The 24,087-nt window shown below is 58.1% G+C and overlaps 1 protein-coding gene across 1 annotated transcript in view; it reads right to left on the bottom strand.

The window, feature by feature from the left end:
- Positions 1–581: 581 nt before the first annotated feature.
- Positions 582–24,087, bottom strand: part of LOC137466615 (myosin-binding protein C, fast-type-like) — a 45,329-nt gene continuing 21,823 nt past the window's right edge. The window contains 20 exon segments of the mRNA XM_068178291.1: positions 582–773; positions 1,553–1,600; positions 1,602–1,640; positions 1,643–1,692; positions 3,110–3,269; positions 5,647–5,661; positions 5,663–5,707; positions 5,709–5,789; positions 10,164–10,306; positions 10,309–10,354; positions 11,078–11,166; positions 11,887–12,054; positions 13,485–13,619; positions 14,601–14,789; positions 16,068–16,172; positions 16,866–17,025; positions 18,395–18,534; positions 20,183–20,212; positions 21,499–21,605; positions 23,173–23,338. Of these exon segments, the coding sequence (XP_068034392.1) occupies positions 582–773; positions 1,553–1,600; positions 1,602–1,640; positions 1,643–1,692; positions 3,110–3,269; positions 5,647–5,661; positions 5,663–5,707; positions 5,709–5,789; positions 10,164–10,306; positions 10,309–10,354; positions 11,078–11,166; positions 11,887–12,054; positions 13,485–13,619; positions 14,601–14,789; positions 16,068–16,172; positions 16,866–17,025; positions 18,395–18,534; positions 20,183–20,212; positions 21,499–21,605; positions 23,173–23,338 (2,108 nt within the window).

The raw sequence follows: 24,087 nt of genomic DNA, 5'->3' as shown, positions 1-24,087 counted from the left end.
ATCAGGAAACCCTCCCAAGGTACCCCAAAAAATTTGTGAGGTGCTCCCCCAGATTTTGGGGTGCCCCTTCTTCCCCCTGTTATTCCTTCACCCAGCACCTCCCTCAGGTATCCACAACCCTCACCCAGGTATTCACCACCTCCCCCACAATTTTGGGAACCCCCTCCCCGATTTTGGGGACCCCCCAGGATTTTGGGGAGCCCCCCAAATCTGTGAGGAGCCTCCCCAGATTTTGGGGTGCCCCTTCTCCCCCTTCATTATTCCTTCACCCAGCACCTCCCCCAGGTATCCACAACCCTCGCCCAGGTATTCACCACCTCCCCCACAATTTTGGGAACCCCTCCCCGATTTTGGGGACCCCCAGGATTTTGGGGAGCCCCCCAAATCTGTGAGGAGCTCCCCCAGATTTTGGGGTGCCCCCTTCTCCCTCCATTATTCCTTCACCCAGCACCTCCCCCCAGGTATCCACAACCCTCCCCCAGGTACCACAAACCTCGCCCAGGTATTTAGGACCTCCCCCCAGATTTTGGGGATCTCCTCTCATTTTGGGGACCCCCCCCCCCAGATTTTGGGGACCCCCCTCACCCCCGAATCTCGAGCCGACACTCGGTCAGGGCCTCGCCCAGCTCGTTGACAGCCCTGCAGGTGTAGGTGCCACCATCGAAGGGTCCCGGCTTGCGGATGAGGAGGGTCAGGACCCCCTGGCTGTGCCTGGCCAGGAATTTGGGGTCCTCCCCGATGGCCACCTGGTTCTTCAGCCACACCACCTTGGGCTGGGAGGGGCACAGCTGGTCAAGGTGAGTCCCAAAATGCACCCCAAAAATGCCCCAAGGCACCCCAAAAACACCCAGACCTGGGGATGGACTCACAGCCCCATTGGGGACAACAAGGCACCCCAAAAACACCCAGACCTGGGGATGGACTCACAGCCCCATTGGGACACCCCAAAAACCCTTCCTCAGGTGAACCCCACACCTGGATCTTCAGGCTGGGAGGGGCACAGCTGGTCAGCTGAGTCCCAAAATGCACCCCAAAAATAGCCCAAAACCGTCCCAGGACCCCAAATCTCCTCCCAAACCCTCCTAATTTTGGGGTGAACAGGCTCAGGGGGACCCCAAACCCTCCCAGGACCCCAAATCTCCACCCAGTCCCCCTAATTTTGGGGTGAACAGGCTCAGGGGGACCCCAAAACCCCATCGAGACCTCAAATCTCCACCCAAGCTCCCCCACTTTTGGGGTGAACAGGCTCAGGGGGACCCCAAAACTCACCAAGAACCCCAAATCTCCTCCCAAATCCCCCTAATTTTGGGGTGAACAGGCTCAGGGGGACCCCAAAACCCCCTCAGGATCCCCCCCAAACTGACCCCCAAGACCCCCATAATTATCCCCACTCATCCAATTGAGAGCAGAGGGATGAATTGGAGACCCCAAACCCCTTCAGGACCCCCAAATCTCCACCCGGGACTGCAAAATCTCCACCCAAACCCCCCCTAATTTTGGGGTGAACAGAGTCAGGGGGACCCCAAATCCCCCCGAGGACCCCCTCCCAAACCTTGGGGTGCCCCCTGACTGCACAGTTGAGGGCGGTGGAGTATCCGGCCCACGGCGCTGCGATCCACCAGCGGGGTCAGGAACTGGGGGGGGCCGAGCGGAAATCGTGCTCCTGGTACTGGGGGGGCTTCAGCCGCAGCTCTGGGGGGGTCCCCAGCAGGAGTTAGGGGACCCCAAAATTCTTGGGGGGGTGATAATTGCATGGGGTTCCACCCCCAACCCCAAAAAAGGGTGGGTGAAATCAGGGTGAGACCCCCAATGTCTGGGTGACCCCCTAAAAACCCTTTAAAATCTTCACGATATTCCTTGTTAAACACCCCAAAATTGATGCCTTCCAATTAAAGATACACCAATTCATTAAAAATCCCAATTAAGAGCTCAATCAACCCCGTGATTTTGGGGTTGGGGCTTTGGGGATGCTGGAAGTGGTTTTGGGGATCACGGAGATCTCCCTGAACGTATAGAAACTGCACCAAATCCCTTCAAATCTACCCCAAAACCACCTGAAACCCTCCCCAAAACCACCTCAACACCCTCCAAATCCCCCCAAAAACACCTCAAAACCTCCTCAAGCCCCCAAAAAAACCCTCAAACCTCCCCAAATCCATTCAAATCTCCCAAAATCACCTCAAAACCACCTCAAACCCCCCCAAAAAGACATCAACCCCCCCCCCAAACCACCTCAAACCCCCTAAATCCCTTCAATCTCCCCCAAAACCATCTCAAAACCACCTCAAACCCCCCCCAAAACCACCTCAACCCCCTCCCCAAATCACCTCAAACCTCCCCAAATCCCTTCAAACCCCCCCAAAACCCCACGAATTTTGGGGTACCCGCTTTGAGGATGCTTTGAGTGGTTTGGGGACCACGGGGCTCATCCTGAACCCACAGAAACCGCCCCAAATCCCTTCAATCTCCCCGCAAACCACCTCAAACCCCCCAAAATCCCTTCAATCTCCCCCAAAACCACCTCAAACCCCCCAAAACCACCTCAAACCCCCCAAAATCCCTTCAATCTCCCCCAAAACCACCTCAAACCCCCCAAAACCACCTCAAACCCCCCAAAATCCCTTCAATCTCCCCCAAAACCACCTCAAACCCCCCAAAACCACCTCAAACCCCCCAAAATCCCTTCAATCTCCCCCAAAACCACCTCAAACCCCCCCAAAACCACCTCAAACCCCCCAAAATCCCTTCAATCTCCCCCAAAACCACCTCAAACCCCCCAAAACCACCTCAAACCCCCTAAAATCCCTTCAATCTCCCCCAAAACCACCTCAAACCCCCCAAAACCACCTCAAACCCCCTAAAATCCCTTCAATCTCCCCCAAAACCATCTCAAAACCACCTCGAACCCCCCCCAAACCACCTCAAACCCCCCAAAACCACCTCAACACCCCCCAAATCCATCTCAACCATCCCCAAAGCCTTTCAATATCTCCCAAAACCATCTCAAATCTCCCCAAAAAACATCTGAAACTCCCCCAAAACAACCTCAAACCCCCCCCCCCCCCAAACCACCTCGATCCCCCCCGAAACCCCCCGAATTTTGGGGTACCCGCTTTGGGGATGACGGCCGTGTTGGAGGACAGCCCGGGTTTCTCGCTGAGCCCGCACAGGTTCTCGCTGAACACCTTGAACAGGTACTCGTTGCCCATCACCAGCTCCGAGGCCGTGCAGCGCAGGGGCCGGTTGTGCTCGTACACCGTGAACCACTCCTGCGGGGGGGTTTGGGGGGTCGTCAGGGGGGGTTTGGGGGGCTCATGAGGGGGTTTTGGTGGGGTTTGGGGGGTCCTGAGGGGGTTTGGGGTGGTTCTGGGGAAGATGTTGGGGAGCTGAGAGGGTTTTTGGGGGTTCGTGAGGGGGTTTTTGGAGGTGATTGAGAGGGTTTTGGGGGGTCCTGAGGGGTTTTGGGGTGGTTCTGTGGAAGATTTTGGGAGCTGAGGGGGTTTTTGGGGGCTCATGAGGGGGTTTTGGGGGTGTTTGAGGGGGTTTTGGGGGGTCCTGAGGGGGTTTGGGGTGGTTCTGTGGAAGATTTTGGGAGCTGAGGGGGTTTTTGGGGGCTCATGAGGGGGTTTTGGGGGTGATTGAGAGGGTTTTGGGGGGTCCTGAGGGGGTTTGAGGCGGTTTTGGGGTGGTTTGGTGGGAGATTTTGGGGAGCTGAGGGGGTTTTTGGGGGCTCATGAGGGGGGTTTTGGGGGGTGATTGAGAGGGTTTTGGGGGGTCCTGAGGGGGCTTGGGGTGGTTTTGGGGTGGTTTTGGTGGTAGATTTTGGGGAGCTGAGGGGGTTTTTGGGGGCTCATGAGAGGGTTTGGGGGTGTTTGAGGGGGGTTTTGGGGGGTCCTGAGGGGACTTGGGGTGGTTCTGTGGAAGATTTTGGGGAGCTGAGAGGGTTTTTGGGGGCTCATGAGGGGGTTTGGAGGTGTTTGAGGGTGTTTTTGGGGGGTCCTGAGGGGGCTTGGGGTGGTTCTGTGGAAGATTTTGGGGACCTGAGGGGGTTTTTGGGGGCTCATGAGGGGGTTTTGGGGGTGATTGAGAGGGTTTTGGGGGGTCCTGAGGGGGTTTGGGGTGGTTCTGTGGAAGATTTTGGGAGCTGAGGGGGTTTTTGGGGGCTCATGAGGGGGTTTTGGGGGTGATTGAGAGGGTTTTGGGGGGTCCTGAGGGGGTTTGAGGCGGTTTTGGGGTGGTTTGGTGGGAGATTTTGGGGAGCTGAGGGGGTTTTTGGGGGCTCATGAGGGGGTTTTGGGGGTGATTGAGAGGGTTTTGGGGGGTCCTGAGGGGGCTTGGGGTGGTTTTTGGGGTGGTTTGGTGGTAGATTTTGGGGAGCTGAGGGGGTTTTTGGGGGCTCATGAGAGGGTTTGGGGGGTGTTTGAGGGGGTTTTGGGGGGTCCTGAGGGGACTTGGGGTGGTTCTGTGGAAGATTTTGGGGAGCTGAGAGGGTTTTTTGGGGGCTCATGAGGGGGTTTGGAGGTGTTTGAGGGTGTTTTGGGGGGTCCTGAGGGGGCTTGGGGTGGTTCTGTGGAAGATTTTGGGGACTTGAGGGGGTTTTTGGGGGCTCATGAGGGGGTTTTGGGGGTGATTGAGAGGGTTTTGGGGGGTCCTGAGGGGGTTTGGGGTGGTTTTGGGGTGGTTTGGTGGGAGATTTTGAAGAGATAAGAGGGTTTTGGGGGGCTCATGAGGGGGTTTTGGTGGGGTTTGCGGGTCCTGAGGGGGTTTGGGGTGGTTCTGTGGAAGATTTTGGGAGCTGAGGGGGTTTTTGGGGGCTCATGAGGGGGTTTGGGGGGGTTTGAGGGGGTTTTTGGGGGGTCCTGAGGGGGTTTGGTGTGGTTTTGGGGGTGGTTTGGTGGGAGATTTTGGGGAGCTGAGGGGGTTTTGGGGTGTTTGAGGGGCTTTTGGGGTGATTTTGTGGGAGATTTTGGGGAGCTGAGAGGGTTTTTGGGGGGGTTTGGGGGGATTTGTTGGAGCTGAGGGCGTTTTTGGGGGGAGCTGAGGGGTTCTGGGGGGCTTTGAGGTGCTTTTGGGGAGGTTTGGTGGAGATTTTGGGGGGTTTGAGGTGGTTTTGGGGGGTTTGAGGTGGTTTTGGGGTGGTTTTGTGGGAGATTTTGGGGAGCTGAGGGGTTTTTGGGCAGTTGTGAGGGGGGTTTGGGGGTTCAGTTCAGGATTTTGGGGGTTCCATTGAGAATTTGGGAGCTCAGTTCAGGATTTGTGGGTTCCATTGAGTATTTGTGGGTTCCGTTGAGGATTTGGGGGCTCCGTTGAGGATCTGGGGGTTCCGTTGAGGATTTGGGGTGTCAGTTGGGGATTTGAGGATTCCACTGACAATTTAGGGGTTCCAGTGAGAATCTGTGGGCTCAGTTCAAGATCTGGGGGCTCAGTTCATGATTTGGGGGTTCCAGAGAGAATTTGGGGGCTCAGTTGAGGACCTGGGGGTTCCTTTGAGGATTTGGGGTATCAGGTCAAGATTTGGGCGTTCCGTTGAGGATCTGGGGTGTCGTTTGGGGATTTGGGGTTTTGTGGGGGCTCACTTCAGGATTTGGGGGCTCCTTGAGCATTTTGGGGTTCCCTTGGGCCGATTTTGGGGTGCGGCCCTCTCACCATGGTTCTCTTGTCTGGCCTTCATGATGGTGTAGCCGGTGATCTCGGCGTTGCCGTCGTCCTCGGGGGGGCTCCCACTCCACCAGGGCGTTGAACCCCCAAACCTCCTTCACCTGCACCTTCTGGGGGGGGCCCCGGCCGCTCTGGGGGGGGGGGAATTATCTCAGGGACACCCCAAAACCACCCCAAAACCACCCCAAAATATCCCCAGAAAACAGCACCCAAAAATACTCCAAAAACTGCTCCAAAACACCCCAAAACCACCCCAAAATATCGCCAGAAAACAGCACCCCCAAAATACCCCAAAACACCCCAAAATACCCCTAAAACACCCCAAAATATCCCCAGAAAACAGCACCCAAAAATACTCCAAAAAACTGCTCCAAAACACCCCAAAATATACCCAGAAAACAACACCCAAAAATACTCCCAAAAACTGCTCCAAAATACCCCAAAATACCCCTAAAACACCCCAAAAACACCCCCAAATATTGCCAGAAAACAGCACCCCAAAATACCCCAAAAACTGCTCCAAAATACCCCAAAATACCCCTAAAACACCCCAAAAACACCCCCAAATATTGCCAGAAAACAGCACCCCAAAATACCCCAAAACACCCCAAAATACCCCTAAAACACCCCAAAATATCCCCAGAAAACAGCACCACCAAAAATACTCCAAAAACTGCTCCAAAACACCCCAAAATATACCCAGAAAACAGCACCCAAAAATACTCCCAAAAACTGTTCCAAAATACCCCAAAATACCCCTAAAACACCCCCCAAAACACACCCAAATATCGCCAGAAAACAGCACCCCCAAAATACCCCCAAAAACTGCTCCAAAATACCCCAAAACCACCCCAAAATACCCCAAAAATAATCCCAGTGCTCCCAGTGCTCCCAGTTCCCAGTCCCAGTGCTCCACAGTTCCCAGTCCCAGTGCTCCCAGTTCCGAATCCCAGTGCTCCCAGTTCCCAGTCCCAGTGCTCCCAGTTCCCCTCACACCAGTCCCAGTCACTCCCAGTGCTCTGAGTTCCCAATCCCAGTGCTCCCAGTGCTCCCAGTTCCGAATCCCAGTGCTCCCAGTTCCAGTCCCAGTGCTCCCAGTTCCCCTCACACCAGTCCCAGTCACTCCCAGTGCTCTGAGTTCCCAATCCCAGTGCTCCCAGTTCCAAATCCCAGTGCTCCCAGTTCCCAATCCCAGTGCTCCCAGTTCCCCTCACACCAGTCCCAGTCACTCCCAGTGCTCTGAGTTCCCAATCCCAGTGCTCCCAGTTCCCAATCCCAGTTCCCCCAGTTGCCACCCCATCACTCCCAGTACTCCCAGTGCTCCCAGTTCCCAATCCCAATCCTCATCCCTGCTTCCCCCAGTTCCTCCAGTTGCCCTCACACCCGTCCCAGTGCTCCCAGTTCCCAATCCCATCACTCCCAGTTCCCAATCTCATTGCTCCCAGTTCCCTATCCCAGTGCCCAGCCTTGGTTCCCCATGTCCCCCACTGCCTCTCCCATCACTCCCAGTCCCTCCCAGTGCTCCCAGTGCTCCCAGTTCCCAATCCCAGTGCTCATCCCCGCTTCCCCCATTGCCTCTCCCATCACTCCCAGTCCCTCCCAGTGCTCCCAGTTCCCAATCCCAGTGCCCAGCCTTGGTTCTCCCATGTCCCCCACTGCCTCTCCCATCACTCCCAGTCCCTCCCAGTGCTCCCAGTTCCCAATCCCAGTGCCCAACCCTGGTTCTCCCATGTCCACCATTGCCTCTCCCATCACTCCCAGTCCCTCCCAGTGCTCCCAGTGCTCCCAGTTACCGACGATGCGCAGGCGCATCTCGGCCGTGTCCTCCATGCCCTCGATGCGCACGCTGAGCCCAGTGCTCCCAGTGCTCCCAGTTCCCAATCCCAGTGCTCATCCCTGCTTTCCCCATTGCCTCTCCCATCACTCCCAGTGCTCCCCAGTGCTCCCAGTTCCCAATCCCAGTGCTCATCCCTGCTTTCCCCATTGCCTCTCCCATCACTCCCAGTCCCTCCCAGTGCTCCCAGTTCCCAATCCCAGTGCCCAACCCTGGTTCTCCCATGTCCCCCACTGCTTCTCCCATCACTCCCAGTCCCTCCCAGTGCTCCCAGTGCCCAATCCCAGTGCCCAGCCTTGGTTCTCCCCATGTCCACCACTGCCTCTCCCATCACTCCCAGTCCCTCCCAGTGCTCCCAGTGCTCCCAGTTCCCAATCCCAGTGCTCATCCCTGCTTCCCCCATTGCCTCTCCCATCACTCCCAGTCCCTCCCAGTTTCTCCCAGTGCTCCCAGTTCCCAATCCCAGTGACCAACCCTGGTTCTCCCATGTCCCCCATTGCCTCTCCCATCACTACCAGTCCCTCCCAGTTTCTCCCAGTGCTCCCAGTTCCCAATCCCAGTGCCCAGTCCTGCTTCCCCCAGTTCCTCCAGTTGCCCATGCCATCACTCCCAGTGCTCCCAGTTCCCAATCCCAGTGCTCATCCCTGCTTCCCCCATTGCCTCTCCCATCACTCCCAGTGCTCCCAGTTCTCCCAGTTCCCAATCCCAGTGCCCAGCCTTGGTTCTCCCATGTCCACCACTGCCTCTCCCATCACTCCCAGTCCCTCCCAGTCCCTCCCAATGCTCCCAGTTCCCAATCCCAGTGCCCAACCCTGGTTCTCCCATGTCCACCACTGCCTCTCCCATCACTCCCAGTCCCTCCCAGTGCTCCCAGTTACCGACGATGCGCAGGCGCATCTCGGCCGTGTCCTCCATGCCCTCGATGCGCACGCTGAGCCCAGTGCTCCCAGTGCTCCCAGTTCCCAATCCCAGTGCCCAACCCTGGTTCTCCCATGTCCCCCCACTGCCTCTCCCATCACTCCCAGTCCCTCCCAGTGCTCCCAGTGCTCCCAGTTCCCAATCCCAGTGCCCAGCCTTGGTTCTCCCATGTCCACCACTGCCTCTCCCATCACTCCCAGTCCCTCCCAGTGCTCCCAGTGCTCCCAGTTACTGACGATGCGCAGGCGCATCTCGGCCGTGTCCTCCATGCCCTCGATGCGCACGCTGAGCCCAGTGCTCCCAGTTCCCAATCCCAGTGTCCAACCCTGGTTCTCCCATGTCCCCCACTGCCTCTCCATCACTCCCAGTCCCTCCCAGTGCTCCCAGTGCTCCCAGTTCCCAATCCCAGCGCCCAGCCTTGGTTCTCCCATGTCCCCCACTGCCTCTCCCATCACTTCCAGTCCCTCCCAGTGCTCCCAGTGCTCCCAGTTCCCAATCCCAGTGCCCAACCCTGGTTCTCCCCTGTCCACCACTGCCTCTCCCATCACTCCCAGTCCCTCCCAGTGCTCCCAGTTACCGACGATGCGCAGGCGCATCTCGGCCGTGTCCTCCATGCCCTCGATGCGCACGCTGAGCCCAGTGCTCCCAGTGCTCCCAGTTCCCAATCCCAGTGCCCAACCCTGGTTCTCCCATGTCCCCCCACTGCCTCTCCCATCACTCCCAGTCCCTCCCAGTGCTCCCAGTGCTCCCAGTGCCCAATCCCAGTGCCCAACCCTGGTTCTCCCCATGTCCCCCACTGCCTCTCCCATCACTCCCAGTCCCTCCCAGTGCTCCCAGTGCTCCCAGTGCCCAATCCCAGTGCCCAACCCTGGTTCTCCCATGTCCCCCACTGCCTCTCCCATCACTCCCAGTCCCTCCCAGTGCTCCCAGTGCTCCCAGTGCCCAATCCCAGTGCCCAGCCTTGGTTCTCCCATGTCCACCACTGCCTCTCCCATCACTCCCAGTCCCTCCCAGTGCTCCCAGTGCTCCCAGTTACCGACGATGCGCAGGCGCATCTCGGCCGTGTCCTCCATGCCCTCGATGCGCACGCTGAGCCCAGTGCTCCCAGTTCCCAATCCCAGTGTCCAACCCTGGTTCTCCCATGTCCCCCACTGCCTCTCCCATCACTCCCAGTCCCTCCCAGTGCTCCCAGTGCTCCCAGTTCCCAATCCCAGCGCCCAGCCTTGGTTCTCCCATGTCCCCCACTGCCTCTCCCATCACTTCCAGTCCCTCCCAGTGCTCCCAGTGCTCCCAGTTCCCAATCCCAGTGCCCAACCCTGGTTCTCCCCTGTCCCACCACTGCCTCTCCCATCACTCCCAGTCCCTCCCAGTGCTCCCAGTTACCGACGATGCGCAGGCGCATCTCGGCCGTGTCCTCCATGCCCTCGATGCGCACGCTGAGCCCAGTGCTCCCAGTGCTCCCAGTTCCCAATCCCAGTGCCCAACCCTGGTTCTCCCATGTCCCCCACTGCCTCTCCCATCACTCCCAGTCCCTCCCAGTGCTCCCAGTGCTCCCAGTGCCCAATCCCAGTGCCCAACCCTGGTTCTCCCCCAATGTCCCCCACTGCCTCTCCCATCACTCCCAGTCCCTCCCAGTGCTCCCAGTGCTCCAGTGCCCAATCCCAGTGCCCAGCCTTGGTTCTCCCATGTCCACCACTGCCTCTCCCATCACTCCCAGTCCCTCCCAGTGCTCCCAGTGCTCCCAGTTACCGACGATGCGCAGGCGCATCTCGGCCGTGTCCTCCATGCCCTCGATGCGCACGCTGAGCCCGTAGCGCCCCGAGTGCCCCCTGGCGGCGGCGCGGATGAAGAACACCGTGTCGCGGTCCGACGTGCGCACGTGCACGTCCTCGCCCAGGGGGCCCCGCCCTCTTTCGTCCACGTCACCTGGGGGCGGGGCTTACCCTGCCGGGGGGCGGGGCTTCGTTAGACCTATGGGGCTGTGGGGTTGAGGTGTCCCAATGGGGCTGGAGGGTTGAGTTGTCCCTATGGGGCTGTGGGGTTGAATTGTCCCTATGGGATCTATGGGGCTGTGGGGTTGAGGTGTCCCTATGGGATCTGTGGGGCTGTGGGGTTGAGGTGTCCCTATGGGATCTGTGGGGCTGTAGGGTTGAGGTGTCCATATGGAATCTGTGGGGCTGCGTGGTTGAGGTGTCCCTATGGGGCTGTGGGGTTGAATTGTTCCTATGGGGCTCTGGGGTTGATTTATCCCTATGGGGCTGAGGGGTTGAGGTGTCTCTATGGGGCTCTGGGGTTGATTTATCCCTATGGGGCTGTGGGGTTGAGGTGTCCATATGGAATCTGTGGGGCTGTGAGGTTGAGGTGTCCCTATGGATCTATGGGGTTGAGGTGTCCCTATGGGGCTCTGGGGTTGATTTATCCCTATGGGGCTGTGGGGTTGAGGTGTCCCTATGGGATCTATGGGGCTGCAGGTTTGAGGTATCCCTATGGGATCTGTGGGGTTGAGGTGTCCCTATGGAATCTGTGGGGCTGTGGGGTTGAGGTGTCCCTATGGGATCTGTGGGGCTGATTTGTTCCTATGGGGCTGAGTTACCCCTACAAATCTATGGGGCTGAGTTATCCCCATAGGGCTGAGCTCCCCTGAAGTTTCGGGGTCCCCCAGCTCACCTGGAAGGGGATCACCAGGTTCACCTGCTCCCCCACCTTCCTGATGTACGTTTGCCGCAGGTGCCGGGGCAGCCGGATTTTGGGGCGCTCTGGGGTGGGGGTTCACAATGTTTAGGGGGGATCTATAGGGCAGAATCCCCAAATTCCGGGACCCCCCCCCCCCAATAATTTCAGGATCCCCCCGATTTCAGGCTCCATCCCCTGATTTTGGGGGTCCCCCCTGATTTTAGGCTCCCCCCTGATTTCGGGATCTCCCCTTAATTTTGGGATCTCCCCCGATTTCGGGCTCCCCCCTGATTTCGGGGTCCCCCCCTGATTTCAGGCTCTGCCCTCTAATTTCGGGACCCCCCCCCCCAATAATTTCAGGATCCCCCCGATTTCAGCCTCCCTCCCCTGCTTTCGGGGTTCCCCCGTGATATTTCTGAATCCCCCCCTAATTTCGGGATCCCCTCCTAATTTCAGGCTCCCCCCTTGATTTCAGGCTCCCCCCCAAATTTTGGGATCCCCCTTTGATTTCGAGATCTCCCCCTGATTTCGGTATCCCCTCCTGATTTCGGGGTCCCTCCGCGGTGTTTCCGAATCCCCCCGATTTCGGGCTCCCCCCCAGTTTCGAGATCCCCCCTAATTTCGGGATCCCCCCCGATTTCAGCCTCCCTCCCCTGATTTTGGGGTTCCCCCGCGATGCTCCCGAATCCCCCCCTAATTTCGGGATTCCCCCCTGATTTCAGGCTCCCCCCCCACCCCCCCATTCCGGGCTTCCCCCACGATTCCGGGGTGCCCCCCTGATTTGGGGGTGCCCCGGGGCGCACCGACGATCTCGCGGATGGTGACGGGCTGGGCCATGGTGGCCGGGGGGCTGCGGCCCGCGATGTTCACCCCGACCACGCGGAACAGCAGCTTCTCGCCCGTGGGCAACCCCCGCACCGTGAGCCCGCAGCGCTCCACCAGCTCCGTGTTCGCGGGGGTCCAGGTGGAGTCTGGGGGCGACAAATCGGGGGGCTATGGGGTCGGGGGGCACCGGATTTGGGGGTTATGGGGCTGGGGGGTACCGGATTTTGGGGTTATGGGGTCGGAGGGCACCGGATTTGGGGGTTATGGGGTCCAGGGGTACCGGATTTTGGGGGTTATGGGGTTATGGGGTACCAGATTTTGGGGTTATGGGGTACCGGATTTTGGGGTTATGGGGTCCAGGGGTACCGGATTTTGGGGGTTATGGGGTTATGGGGTACCAGATTTTGGGGTTATGGGGTACCGGATTTTGGGGTTATGGGGTCCAGGGGTACCGGATTTTGGGGTTATGGGGTCCGGGGGTACCGGATTTTGGGGGCTATGGGGTCCGGGGGTATCGGATTTGGGGGTTATGGGGTCCGGGGGTACCGGATTTTGGGGTTATGGGGCTGGGGGGTACCGGATTTTGGGGTTATGGGGTCCGGGGGGTACCGGATTTTGGGGTTATGGGGTCCGGGGGTACCGGATTTTGGGGTTATGGGGTCGGGGGGCACCGGATTTTGGGGTTATGGGGTCGGAGGGCACCGGATTTTGGGGTTATGGGGTCCGGGGGTACCGGATTTTGGGGCTATGGGGTCGGAGGGCACCGGATTTTGGGGTTATGGGGTCCGGGGGGCACCGGATTTTGGGGCTATGGGGTCGGGGGGGCACCGGATTTTGGGGCTATGGGGTCGGGGGGTTTCGGATTTTGGGGGTTATGGGGGTTGGGGAGGGGGTTGTGGGGTCGGGGGGTTCTGGATTTTGGGGTTATGGGGCTAGGGAGAGGGTTGTGGGGTCGGGGGGTTCTGGATTTTGTGGTTATGGGGCGGGGGTATTTGATTTTGGGGGTTCTGGGGTCAGGGAGGGGGCTATGGGGCCGGGAGCCATCAAGTTGGGGGATTTTGGACAAGTCCCAAAAAGTTCCCGAAATTTTTGGGTCCCCTCCAAGTTTCAGCGATTCCCACCAAGTTTAGAGATCCCAACCCAAAATTTTGGGGTCCCTCCCATTTTTGGGGTTCCCCCCCAAATTTTGCGATTCCCCCCCCCCCCCGCTCACTCCACCTCGACGCCCCCCAAACTTTTGGGGTTCCCACCAAATTTTGGGATCGCCCCAAATTTCAGCAATTCCCCAAAAGTTTTAGGATCTCCCTCGAAGTTTTGCCATCCCACCCCAGAATTTGGGGTCCCCCCCCCGAATTTTAAGATCCCCCCCAAATTTTGGGGTGCCCCACTCACCCCCCCACACTCCCCACTCCACCAGGTCCCCCTCGATGCCCCCCAAAATTTTGGGGTTCCCACCAAATTTTGCAATCGCCCCAAATTTCAGCGATTCCCACCAAGTTTTGGGATCCCACCCCAAAATTTGGGGTACCCCCCTAAATTTTGGGGTCCCCCCCGGATTTTGGGGTGCCCCACTCACCCCCTTCCCGGCACCACTCCACCAGGTAGCCGTCGATGCCCCCCGCGCCCACGCGCTCGGGCGGGCGCCACTTGAGGGTGGCCGTGGTGTCCGTCACGTCCTCGAGCACCAGGTGAGTGGGTTCGCTGGTGGGGGCTGCGGGGGCACCCCAAAAATCACCCCAAAATCGCCAACCCCAAAAATCACCTCAAAATCGCCAGCCCCAAAAACCACCCCAAAATCGCCAACCCCAAAATGATCAACCCCAGAAATCACCCCAAAATCGTCAACCCCAAAAATCCCCCTCAAATCCCCCTGGGACACCCCCAGACCCAATCCAGGACCCCCAAATCCCCCAGGGACACCCCCAGACCCAATCCAGGACCCCCAAAAATCACCCTCAAATCCCCCTGGGACACCCCCAGACCCAATCCAGGATCCCCCAAATCCCCCAGGGACACCCCAGACCCAATCCAGGACCCCCAAAAATTCCCCTCAAATCCCCCTGGGACACCCCCAGACCCAATCCAGGATCCCCCAAATCCCCCAGGGACACCCCAGACCCAATCCAGGACCCCCAAAAATTCCCCTCAAATCCCCCTGGGACACCCCCAGACCCAATCCTGGACCCCCCAAATCCCCCTCAAATCCTCCTGACCCAACCCAGGACCCCCCAAATCCCCCTGGGACCCCCCAGATCCAATCCAGAGCCCCCCAAAAGCCCCCCCAAATCCAATCCAGGATCCCCCAAATCCCCCTGGGACACCCCCAGACCCAATCCAGGACCCCCAAAAATCACCCTCAAATCCCCCTGGGACACCCCCAGACCCAATCCAGGACCCCCAAAAATCCCCCTCAACTCCCCCTGGGACACCCCCAGACCCAATCCACAACCCCCCAGTTCCCCATAAATCCCCCCAGTCCCCCTCAAATGCCCTCTGCCCCCCGCCAAATCCCCCAGGGACACCCCCAGACCCAATCCAGAACCCCCCAGATCCCCATAAATCCCCCCAAATTCCCCTCAAATCCCCCAGGGACACCCCCAGACCCAACCCAGGACCCCCCAGATCCCCCTGAAATCCCCTCTAGGACCCCCCAAATCCCCCCCCGGGCCCCCTCCCCACGCCCCCCACCCACCGATGGGCATGAAGGGCGGGGTGTTGAGGCTGGGGGCCGAGACGCCGATGGCGTTGACGGCGAACACCCGCATCTCGTAGAGCACGCCCTCGATCATGCGCGTGGACTCGAAGGTGAGCGCCGGCAGCACCTCGAAGTTGAGCTTCATCCAGCGGTGGGAGCCCTTCTTCTTCCTCTCCACCAGGTAACCTGGCACAGGTGGGACAGGTGAGACAGGTGAGGGACAGAAACTGAGCTTCATCCAGCGGTGGGAGCCCTTCTTCTTCCTCTCCACCAGGTAACCTGGCACAGGTGGGACAGGTGACAAACAGGTGGGGACAGGTGAGGAACAGGTGAGACAGGTGAGCCCTAAATCCCCCTTCATCCAGCGGTGGGAGCCCTTCTTCTTCCTCTCCACCAGGTAACCTGGCACAGGTGGGACAGGTGAGACAGGTGAGACACGTGGGGACAGGTGAGACAGGTGAGAGAGAGGTCAGACAGGTGAGGGACGGGTGAGGGGCAGGAGCCCTAAATCCCCCTTCATCCAGTGGTGGGAACCCTTCTTCTTCCTCTCCACCAGGTAACCTGGCACAGGTGGGACAGGTGACAAACAGGTGACAAACAGGTGGGGACAGGTGAGGAACAGGTGAGACAGGTGAGCCCTAAATCCCCCTTCATCCAGCGGTGGGAGCCCTTCTTCTTCCTCTCCACCAGGTAACCTGGCACAGGTGGGACAGGTGAGACAGGTGAGACACGTGGGGACAGGTGAGACAGGTGAGGGACAGAAACTGAGCTTCATCCAGTGGTGGGAGCCCTTCCTCTTCCTCTCCACCAGGTAACCTGGCACAGGTGGGACAAGTGAGACAGGTGAGACACGTGGGGACAGGTGAGACAGGTGAGGAACAGGTGAGCCCTAAATCCCCCTTCATCCAGCGGTGGGAGCCCTTCTTCTTCCTCTCCACCAGGTAACCTGGCACAGGTGGGACAGGTGAGACAGGTGAGACAGGTGGGGACAGGTGAGACAGGTGAGGGACAGAAACTGAGCTTCATCCAGCGGTGGGAGCCCTTCCTCTTCCTCCCCACCAGGTAACCTGGCACAGGTGGGACAGGTGAGACAGGTGAGACATGTGGGGACAGGTGAGGAACAGGTGAGACAGGTGAGCCCTAAATCCCCCTTCATCCAGCGGTGGGAGCCCTTCTTCTTCCTCCCCACCAGGTAACCTGGCACAGGTGGGAACAGGTGAGGGACAGGTGAGGGGCAGGTGAGGGACAGGTGGGACAGGTGAGGGACAGAAATTGAGCTTCGTCCAGCAGTGGGAGCCCTTCTTCTTCTCCACCAGGTAACCTGGCACAGGTGGGAACAGGTGAGGGACAGGTGAGACAGGTGAGGAACAGGTGGGACAGGACACACGGACAGACAACAGACAGGAGTGGGGATGAGGAGGGGACACCCAGGTGCGTGCCCAGGTGCCAGGTGTGGGCTCTCACCTGTGACCGGCTGCCCCCCGTCGAACTTGGGGGGCTCCCAGACGAGCACGGCCCAGTCCTCGCCCACCTGGGTGACACGGACGGCCTCGGGCGGGTCGGGGACATCTGCGGGGACAGGGCACACCTGTGAGCCAAGGTGTCCTCCCGTGTGCCCACAGGTGTGCCCAGGTGGGTCCCCAGGTGTGCCCAGGTATGTCCAGGTGTGTCCAGGTGCCCTCAGGTATGCCGAGGTGTGTACCCAGGTGTGCCCAGGTGCCCCCAGCTGTTCCCAGGTGTGTCCCCAGGTGTGCCCAGGTGCCCTCAGCTGTTCCCAGGTGTGTCCCCAGGTGCCATCAGCTGTTCCCAGGTGTGTTCCCAGCTGTTCCCAGCTGTTCCCAGGTGTGTCCCCAGGTGTGCTCAGGTGCCCCCAGCTGTTCCCAGGTGTGTCCCCAGGTGTGCCCAGGTGCCCCCAGGTGTGTCCCCAGGTGTGCCCAGGTGCCCCCAGCTGTTCCCAGGTGTGTCCCCAGGTGTGCCCAGGTGCCCCAGCTGTTCCCAGCTGTTCCCAGCTCTTCCCAGGTGTGTCCCCAGGTGTGCTCAGGTGCCCCCAGTTGTTCCCAGGTGTGTCCCCAGGTGTGTACCCAGGTGCCCCCAGGTGCCCCCAGCTCTTCCCAGCTGTTCCCAGCTCTGCCCAGGTGTGCCCAGGTGCCCCCAGCTGTTCCCAGGTGTGTCCCCAGGTGTGCCCAGGTGCCCCCAGCTGTTCCCAGCTGTTCCCAGCTCTGCCCAGGTGTGTGCCCAGGTGTGCCCAGGTGCGCGCCGTACCCACGACGCGGATGTTGATGGCGGCCGTGTCCTCCCCCGCGGGGTTGGTGACGCGGATCTCGTAGCGCCCCTCGTCGGCGCGCTCGGCACTCTCGATGACGAAACTGCTGAGCTCGTGCTTGGCCTCCAGCCGCACGCGGCCCTCGCGCGCCGAGAACTCCTGCGACAGGTGAGGCAGGTGGGACAGGTGAGGCAGGTGAGGCAGGTGGGACAGGTGGGACAGGTGACACAGGTGGGACAGGTGACACAGGTGGGACAGGTGAGGCAGGTGAGGCAGGTGAGGCAGGTGGGACAGGTGTGGGACAGGTGTGGGACAGGTGAGGCAGATAACACAGGTGGGACAGGTGAGACAGGTGAGAGAGGTGAGACAGATGTGGGACAGGTGAGACAGGTGAGGCAGGTGGGACAGGTGGGACAGGTGGGACAGGTGTGGGACAGGTGTGGGACAGGTGAGGCAGGTGAGGCAGGTGGGACAGGTGTGGGACAGGTGACACAGGTGGGACAGGTGAGACAGGTGGGACAGATGGGACAGGTGAGACAGGTGGGACAGGTGGGACAGGTGAGAGAGGTGGGACAGGTGACACAGGTGTGGGACAGGTGAGACAGGTAACACAGGTGGGACAGGTGAGTGACAGGTGAGGCAGGTGGGACAGGTGGGACAAGTGAGACAGGTGGGACAGGTGGGAGAGGTGAGAGAGGTGGGACAGGTGACACAGGTGTGGGACAGGTGAGACAGGTGGGACAGGTGACACAGGTGTGGGACAGGTGGGACAGGTGTGGCACGTGACACAGGCATAACACAGGTGTGACAGATGTGACACAGGTGTGACACAGGTGAGACAGGGGTGACACAGGGGCAACACAGGGGTGACACAGGTGTGACACAGGTGTGACACAGGTGACACAGGTGACACAGGGGTGACACAGGTGTGACACAGGTGACACAGGGGTGACACAGGTGACACAGGTGAGACAGGTGAGACAGGTGACACAGGGGTGACACAGGTGTGACAGGTGACACAGGTGACACAGGTGAGACAGGTGACACAGGTGACACAGGTGACACAGGTGTGACACAGGTGACACACAGGTGAGCTCACCTGGCCGTCCTTGGTCCAGGTGACGGTGGGCAGGGGCTCTCCCGAGATGGGCACAGGAACACGGGGGTGACACAGGTGTGACACAGGTGAGACAGGTGACACAGGTGAGACATAGGTGAGACAGGTGACACAGGGGTGACACAGGGGTGACACAAGTGATACAGGTGTGACACAGGTGACACAGGGGTGACAGAGGTGACACAGGTGAGACAGGTGACACAGGTGACACAGGTGTGACACAGGTGACACAGGGGTGACACAGGTGAGCTCACCTGGCCGTCCTCTGTCCAGGTGACGGTGGGCAGGGGCTCTCCCGAGATGGGCACAGGAACACGGGGGTGACACAGGTGTGACACAGGGGTGACACAGGTGAGACACAGGTGACACAGGTGTGACACAGGTGACACAGGGGTGACACAGTGAGCTCACCTGGCCGTCCTTGGTCCAGGTGACGGTGGGCAGGGGCTCTCCCGAGATGGGCACGTCCAGGCGCAGTTTGTTGCCCGCCACCACCACCAAGGTGTTCTCCGAGTCCCGGCCCGAGCAGTCCAGGTGGATCTTGGGGGGCTCTGGGGGGAAAAGGGGGGGACAGGGATGGCACCGACCCACACAGGTGTGCCCAAGTGTCCCCTGTCCCCTCAGGTGTGCCCAGGTGTCCCCACAGCTCTCCTGTCCCCTCAGGTGTGCCCAGGTGTCCTCACAACTGTGCCCAGGTGTCCCCAGGTGTCCCCTCAGGTGTGCCAAGGTGTCCCCACAGCTGTGCCCAGGTGTCCCCTCAGGTGTCCCCTCAGGTGTGCCCAGGTGTCCCCTCAGGTGTGTCCCCAGCTGTCCCCAGGTGTGCCCAGGTGTGCCCAGGTGTCCGGAGGCGTCCCCAGGTGTCCTCAGCTGTGTCCCCAGGTGTCCCCAGGTATGTCCCCAGCTGTCCCAGGTGTCCCCAGGTGTGTCCCCAGGTGTCCCAGGTGTCTCCCCCCAGGTGTCCCCCCAGGTGTCCCAGGTGTGTCCCCCCAGGTGTCCCAGGTGTCCCCAGGTGTCCCAGGTGTCCCCAGCTGTCCCCAGGTGTCCCAGGTGTGTCCCCAGGTGTCCCCCCAGGTGTCCCCAGGTGTCCCCAGGTATGTCCCCAGCTGTCCCAGGTGTCCCCAGGTGTGTCCCCAGGTGTCCCAGGTGTCTCCCCCCAGGTGTCCCCCCAGGTGTCCCAGGTGTGTCCCCCCAGGTGTCCCAGGTGTCCCCAGGTGTCCCAGGTGTCCCCAGCTGTCCCCAGGTGTCCCAGGTGTGTCCCCAGGTGTCCCCCCAGGTGTGCCCAGGTGTCCCCAGGTGTGTCCCCAGGTGTGTCCCCAGCTGTCCCCAGGTGTCCCCAGGTGTTCCAGGTGTGTCCCCAGCTGTCCCCAGGTGTGTCCCCAGGTGTCCCAGATATGTCCCCAGGTGTGTCCCCAGCTGTCCCCAGGTGTGCCCAGGTGTCCGGAGGCGTCCCCAGGTGTCCTCAGGTGTGTCCCCAGGTGTCCCCAGGTGTGTCCCCAGGTGTCCCAGGTGTCCCCAGGTGTCCCCCCAGGTGTGTCCCCAGGTGTCCCAGGTGTCCCCAGGTGTCCCCCCAGGTGTCCTGAGGTGTTCCCAGGTGTGTCCCCAGCTGTCCCCAGGTGTCCCCAGCTGTCCCAGGTGTGTCCCCAGGTGTCCCGAGGAGTCCCCAGGTGTGTCCCCAGGTGTGTCCCCAGGTGTCCCCAGCTGTTCCAGGTGCGTCCCCAGGTGTCCTGAGGTGTTCCCAGGTGTGTCCCCGGCTGTTCCAGGTGTGTCCCCAGGTGTGTCCCAGGTGTCCCGAGGAGTCCCCAGGTGTGTCCCCAGGTGTGTCCCCAGGTGTCCCAGGTGTCTCCCCCCAGCTGTCCCCAGGTGTCCCAGGAGTCCCCAGGTGTGTCCCCAGCTGTCCCAGGTGTGTCCCCAGGTGTCCTGAGGTGTCCCCAGGTGTCCCAGGTGTGTCCCAGGTGTGTCCCCAGGTGTGTCCCCAGGTGTCCCAGGTGCGTCCCCAGGTGTCCTGAGGTGTTCCCAGGTGTGTCCCCGGCTGTTCCAGGTGTGTCCCCAGGTGTCCCAGGAGTCCCCAGGTGTGTCCCCAGCTGTCCCAGGTGTGTCCCCAGGTGTCCTGAGGTGTCCCCAGGTGTGTCCCCAGGTGTCCCAGGTGTCCCCAGGTGTCCCAGGTGTGCCCTGTCCCCGCAGGTGTCCCCTCCCCCTCACCTTGTTTGGGGACGTACTCGACCTTGATCTCTGTGGGCGGGGGAGGGGGGATTAGTGACGTCAAAGACCCCGTGACATCACCGGTGACGTCATCGGGACTCCCAAGAGACTCAACCGGGAATTCCCCAGTGACGTCATTGGAGAAACGCCCCCCCTGACGTCATTGCCCCACGTGCCCCCCCAACTTCCCCAAATGCCCCCAAATTTCCCCAAAACACCCCCAGTGCCCCCCAACACCACGAAATCCCCCCAAAACACCCCCAAATCCTCCGAAATCCCCCCAAAACACCTCAAACACCCCCAGAACAACCTCAAACACCCCCAAATCCCCCGAAATCCCCCCAAAACACCCCCAAATCCCCCCCAAAACAACCTCAAACACCCCCAAATCCCCCCAAAACACCCCCAAATCCCCCGAAATCCCCCCAGAACACCCTCAAACACCCCCAAATCCCCCCAAAACACCCCCAAATCCCCCCCAAAACAACCTCAAACACCCCCAAATCCCCTGAAATCCCCCCAAAACACCCCCAAATCCCCCAAAACAACCTCAAACACCCTCAAACACCCCCAAACACCCCCAAATTTCCCCTAAATCCCCCCAAAACACCCTCAAACACCCCCAGGTGCCCCCCAAATGGCCCCCCAAACACCCCCAAATTTCGCCTAAATGCCCCCAAAACACCCTCAAACACCCCCAAATCCCCCCAAAATCCCCCCAAAACACCCCCAAATCCCCCCCAAAACACCCTCAAACACCCCCAAACACACCCAAATCCCCCCAAATGGCCCCCCAATCACCCCCAAATTTCCCCTAAATCCCCCCAAAACACGCTCAAACACCCCCAAATCCCCCCAAAATCCCCCCAAAACACCCCCAAATCCCCCCCAAAACACCCTCAAACACCCCCAAATCCCCCCAAAATCCCCCCAAAACACCCCCAAATCCCCCAAACCCCCCCCCAAAACACCCCCAAATCCCCCCAAAACACCCCCAAATCCCCTGAAATCCCCCCAAAACACCCTCAAACACACCCAAATCCCCCAAAAATCCCCCCAAAACACCCCCAAATCCCCCGAAATCCCCCTCAAAACACCCTCAAACACCCCCAAAGCCCCCCAAAACACCCCCAAATCCCCCCAAATCCCCTGAAATCCTCCCAAAACACCCCCAAATCCCCCGAAATCCCCCCAAAACACCCTCAAACACCCCCAAATCCCCCCCAAATGGCCCCCCAAACACCCCCAAATTTCGCCTAAATGCCCCCAAATCCCCCCCAAACGCCCCCCAAACGCCCCCCGTGCCCCCGGCCCACCGAGGAAGTTGAGCTTGGCCGACAGGGTGAGGGCGAAGCCGTCGGGGACGAAGGTGTAATCGCCCTCATCCTCGGGGCGCACGTCGTCGATCACCAGCTTGTGGATCCTGGGGGGCACCGGGGCAGCGTTTGGGGGGGCTCAGAATCCCCGAAATCCCAAAAATCCCCAGGGAAAAACCCCAAAATCCCCAAAAAATCCACTGAAAATATCAAAAAAATCCCCCAAAAAATCCACTCAAAAAATCACAAAATCCCCCCAAAAAATCCACTCAAAAAATCACAAAATCCCCCCAAAAAATCCACTCAAAAAATCACAAAATCCCCCCAAAAAATCCACTCAAAAAATCACAAAATCCCCCCAAAAAATCCACTCAAAATATCACAAAATCCCCCCAAAAAATCCACTCAAAATATCACAAAATCCCCCCAAAAAATCCACTCAAAATATCACAAAATCCCCCCAAAAAATCCACTCAAAAAATCACAAAACCCCCCCAAAAAATCCACTCAAAAAATCACAAAATCCCCCCAAAAAATCCACTCAAAAAATCACAAAATCCCCCCAAAAAATCCACTCAAAAAATCACAAAACCCCCCCAAAAAATCCACTCAAAAAATCACAAAATCCCCCCAAAAAATCCACTCAAAATATCACAAAATCCCCCCAAAAAATCCACTCAAAATATCACAAAATCTCCCCAAAAAATTAACTCAAAAATCCCAAAAAATTCCACTCAAAAATCACAAGATCCCAAAAAATTCCACTCAAAAATCATGAAATCCCAAAAAATTCCAATCAAAAATCACAAGATCCTGAAAAATTCCACTCAAAAATCATGAAATCCCAAAAAATTCCAATCAAAAATCACAAAATCCCCAAAAAAATAACCCAAAAAATCACAAAATCCCAAAAAAAAAATCACCCAAAAAAAATCACAAAATCCCAAAAAAATCCACTCAAAGATCATAAAATCCAAAAAATTTCACCCAAAAATCACAAAATCCCAAAAAAATTCCACTCAAAATCCCAAAATCCCCAAAAAATCCACTCAAAAATCACAACATCCCAAAAATATTCACCCAAACATCATAAAATCCAAAAAAAATTCACCCAAAAATCCCAAAATCCAAAAAAAAATCCACTCAAAATCCCAAAATACCAAAAAAATTCCACTCAAAAATCCCAAAATCCCAAAAAAATCCCACTCAAAAATCCCAAAATCCCCAAAATTCCCATCCAATCCCATTTGGGATTTTTGGATTTTTTTGGGTTTTTTTTTTTGGATTTTTGGGATTGTTTGGGTTTATTTTTGGGTTTATTTTTGGGTTTACTTTTGGGATTTCTTTGGATTTTTTGGGTTTATTTTTGGGATTTTTTGGGTTTATTTTTGTGGGGTTTTTTGGGTTTATTTTTGGGTTTTTTTTTTTATTTTTTTGGGGGATTTTTTGGGTTTATTTTTGGGTTTATTTTTTTTTGGATTTTTTTGGGGGATTTTTTGGGTTTATTTTCAGGATTTTTTGGGTTTATTTTTGTGGGTTTTTTTGGGTTTATTTTTGGGATTTTTTTTTTTGGATTTTTTTGGGGATTTTTTGGGGTTTTTTTGGGATTTTTTGGGTTTATTTTTGGGATTTTTTGGGAATTTTGGGGATTGTCTGGGGGTTTCGGGGTCTCACCTGCCGGTGTGGGAGATGTGGATGCGTTTGCTGGGCCGCACCTCGACGCCGTTCTTGAACCAGCGGCCGGTGACCTTCTCGTCCGACACCTCGCACTTGAACACGGCCTGCTCGGTGGCCTGCACCGTCAGGTCCGCGATGCCCTGCAGCACCTCCAGCTGCTTCTCTGCAACCCAAAACATCCCCATGGACCCCCAAAAATCCATGGGGACCCCAAAAAAATCCATGGGGACCCCCCAAAAATCCATGGGGACCCCAAAAAGTCCATGGGGACCCCCAAAAAATCCATAGGAACCCATGGAGAACATCTGGAGAACCTCATGAGATGTCTTCAGCACCTCCAGCTGCTTCTCTGCAACCCAAAACATCCCCATGGACCCCCCAAAAATCCATGGGGACCCCAAAAAATCCATGAGGACCCCCAAAAAATCCATGGGGACCCCAAAAAGTCCATAGGAACCCATGGAGAACATCTGGAGAACCTCATGAGATGTCTTCAGCACCTCCAGCTGCTTCTCTGCAACCCAAAACATCCCCATGGACCCCCCAAAAATCCATGGGGACCCCAAAAAAATCCATGGGGACCCATGGAGAACCCATGGAGAACATCTGGAGAACCTCATGAGATGTCTTCAGCACCTCCAGCTGCTTCTCTGCAACCCAAAACATCCCCATGGACCCCTAAAAATCCACGGGGACCCCAAAAAATCCATAGGAACCCATGGAGAACATCTGGAGAACCTCATGAGATGTCTTCAGCACCTCCAGCTGCTTCTCTGCAACCCAAAACATCCCCATGGACCCCCAAAAATCCATGGGGACCCCAAAAAAATCCATGGGGACCCCCCAAAAATCCATGGGGACCCCAAAAAGTCCATGGGGACCCCAAAAAATCCATAGGAACCCATGGAGAAC

This window comes from Anomalospiza imberbis, unplaced genomic scaffold (assembly GCF_031753505.1).
Source record: "Anomalospiza imberbis isolate Cuckoo-Finch-1a 21T00152 unplaced genomic scaffold, ASM3175350v1 scaffold_331, whole genome shotgun sequence".
Taxonomy (NCBI): Eukaryota; Metazoa; Chordata; class Aves; order Passeriformes; family Viduidae; genus Anomalospiza; species Anomalospiza imberbis.
Note: the sequence above shows the minus strand (reverse complement) of the source record. Positions and strands in the feature narration are given on the sequence as shown.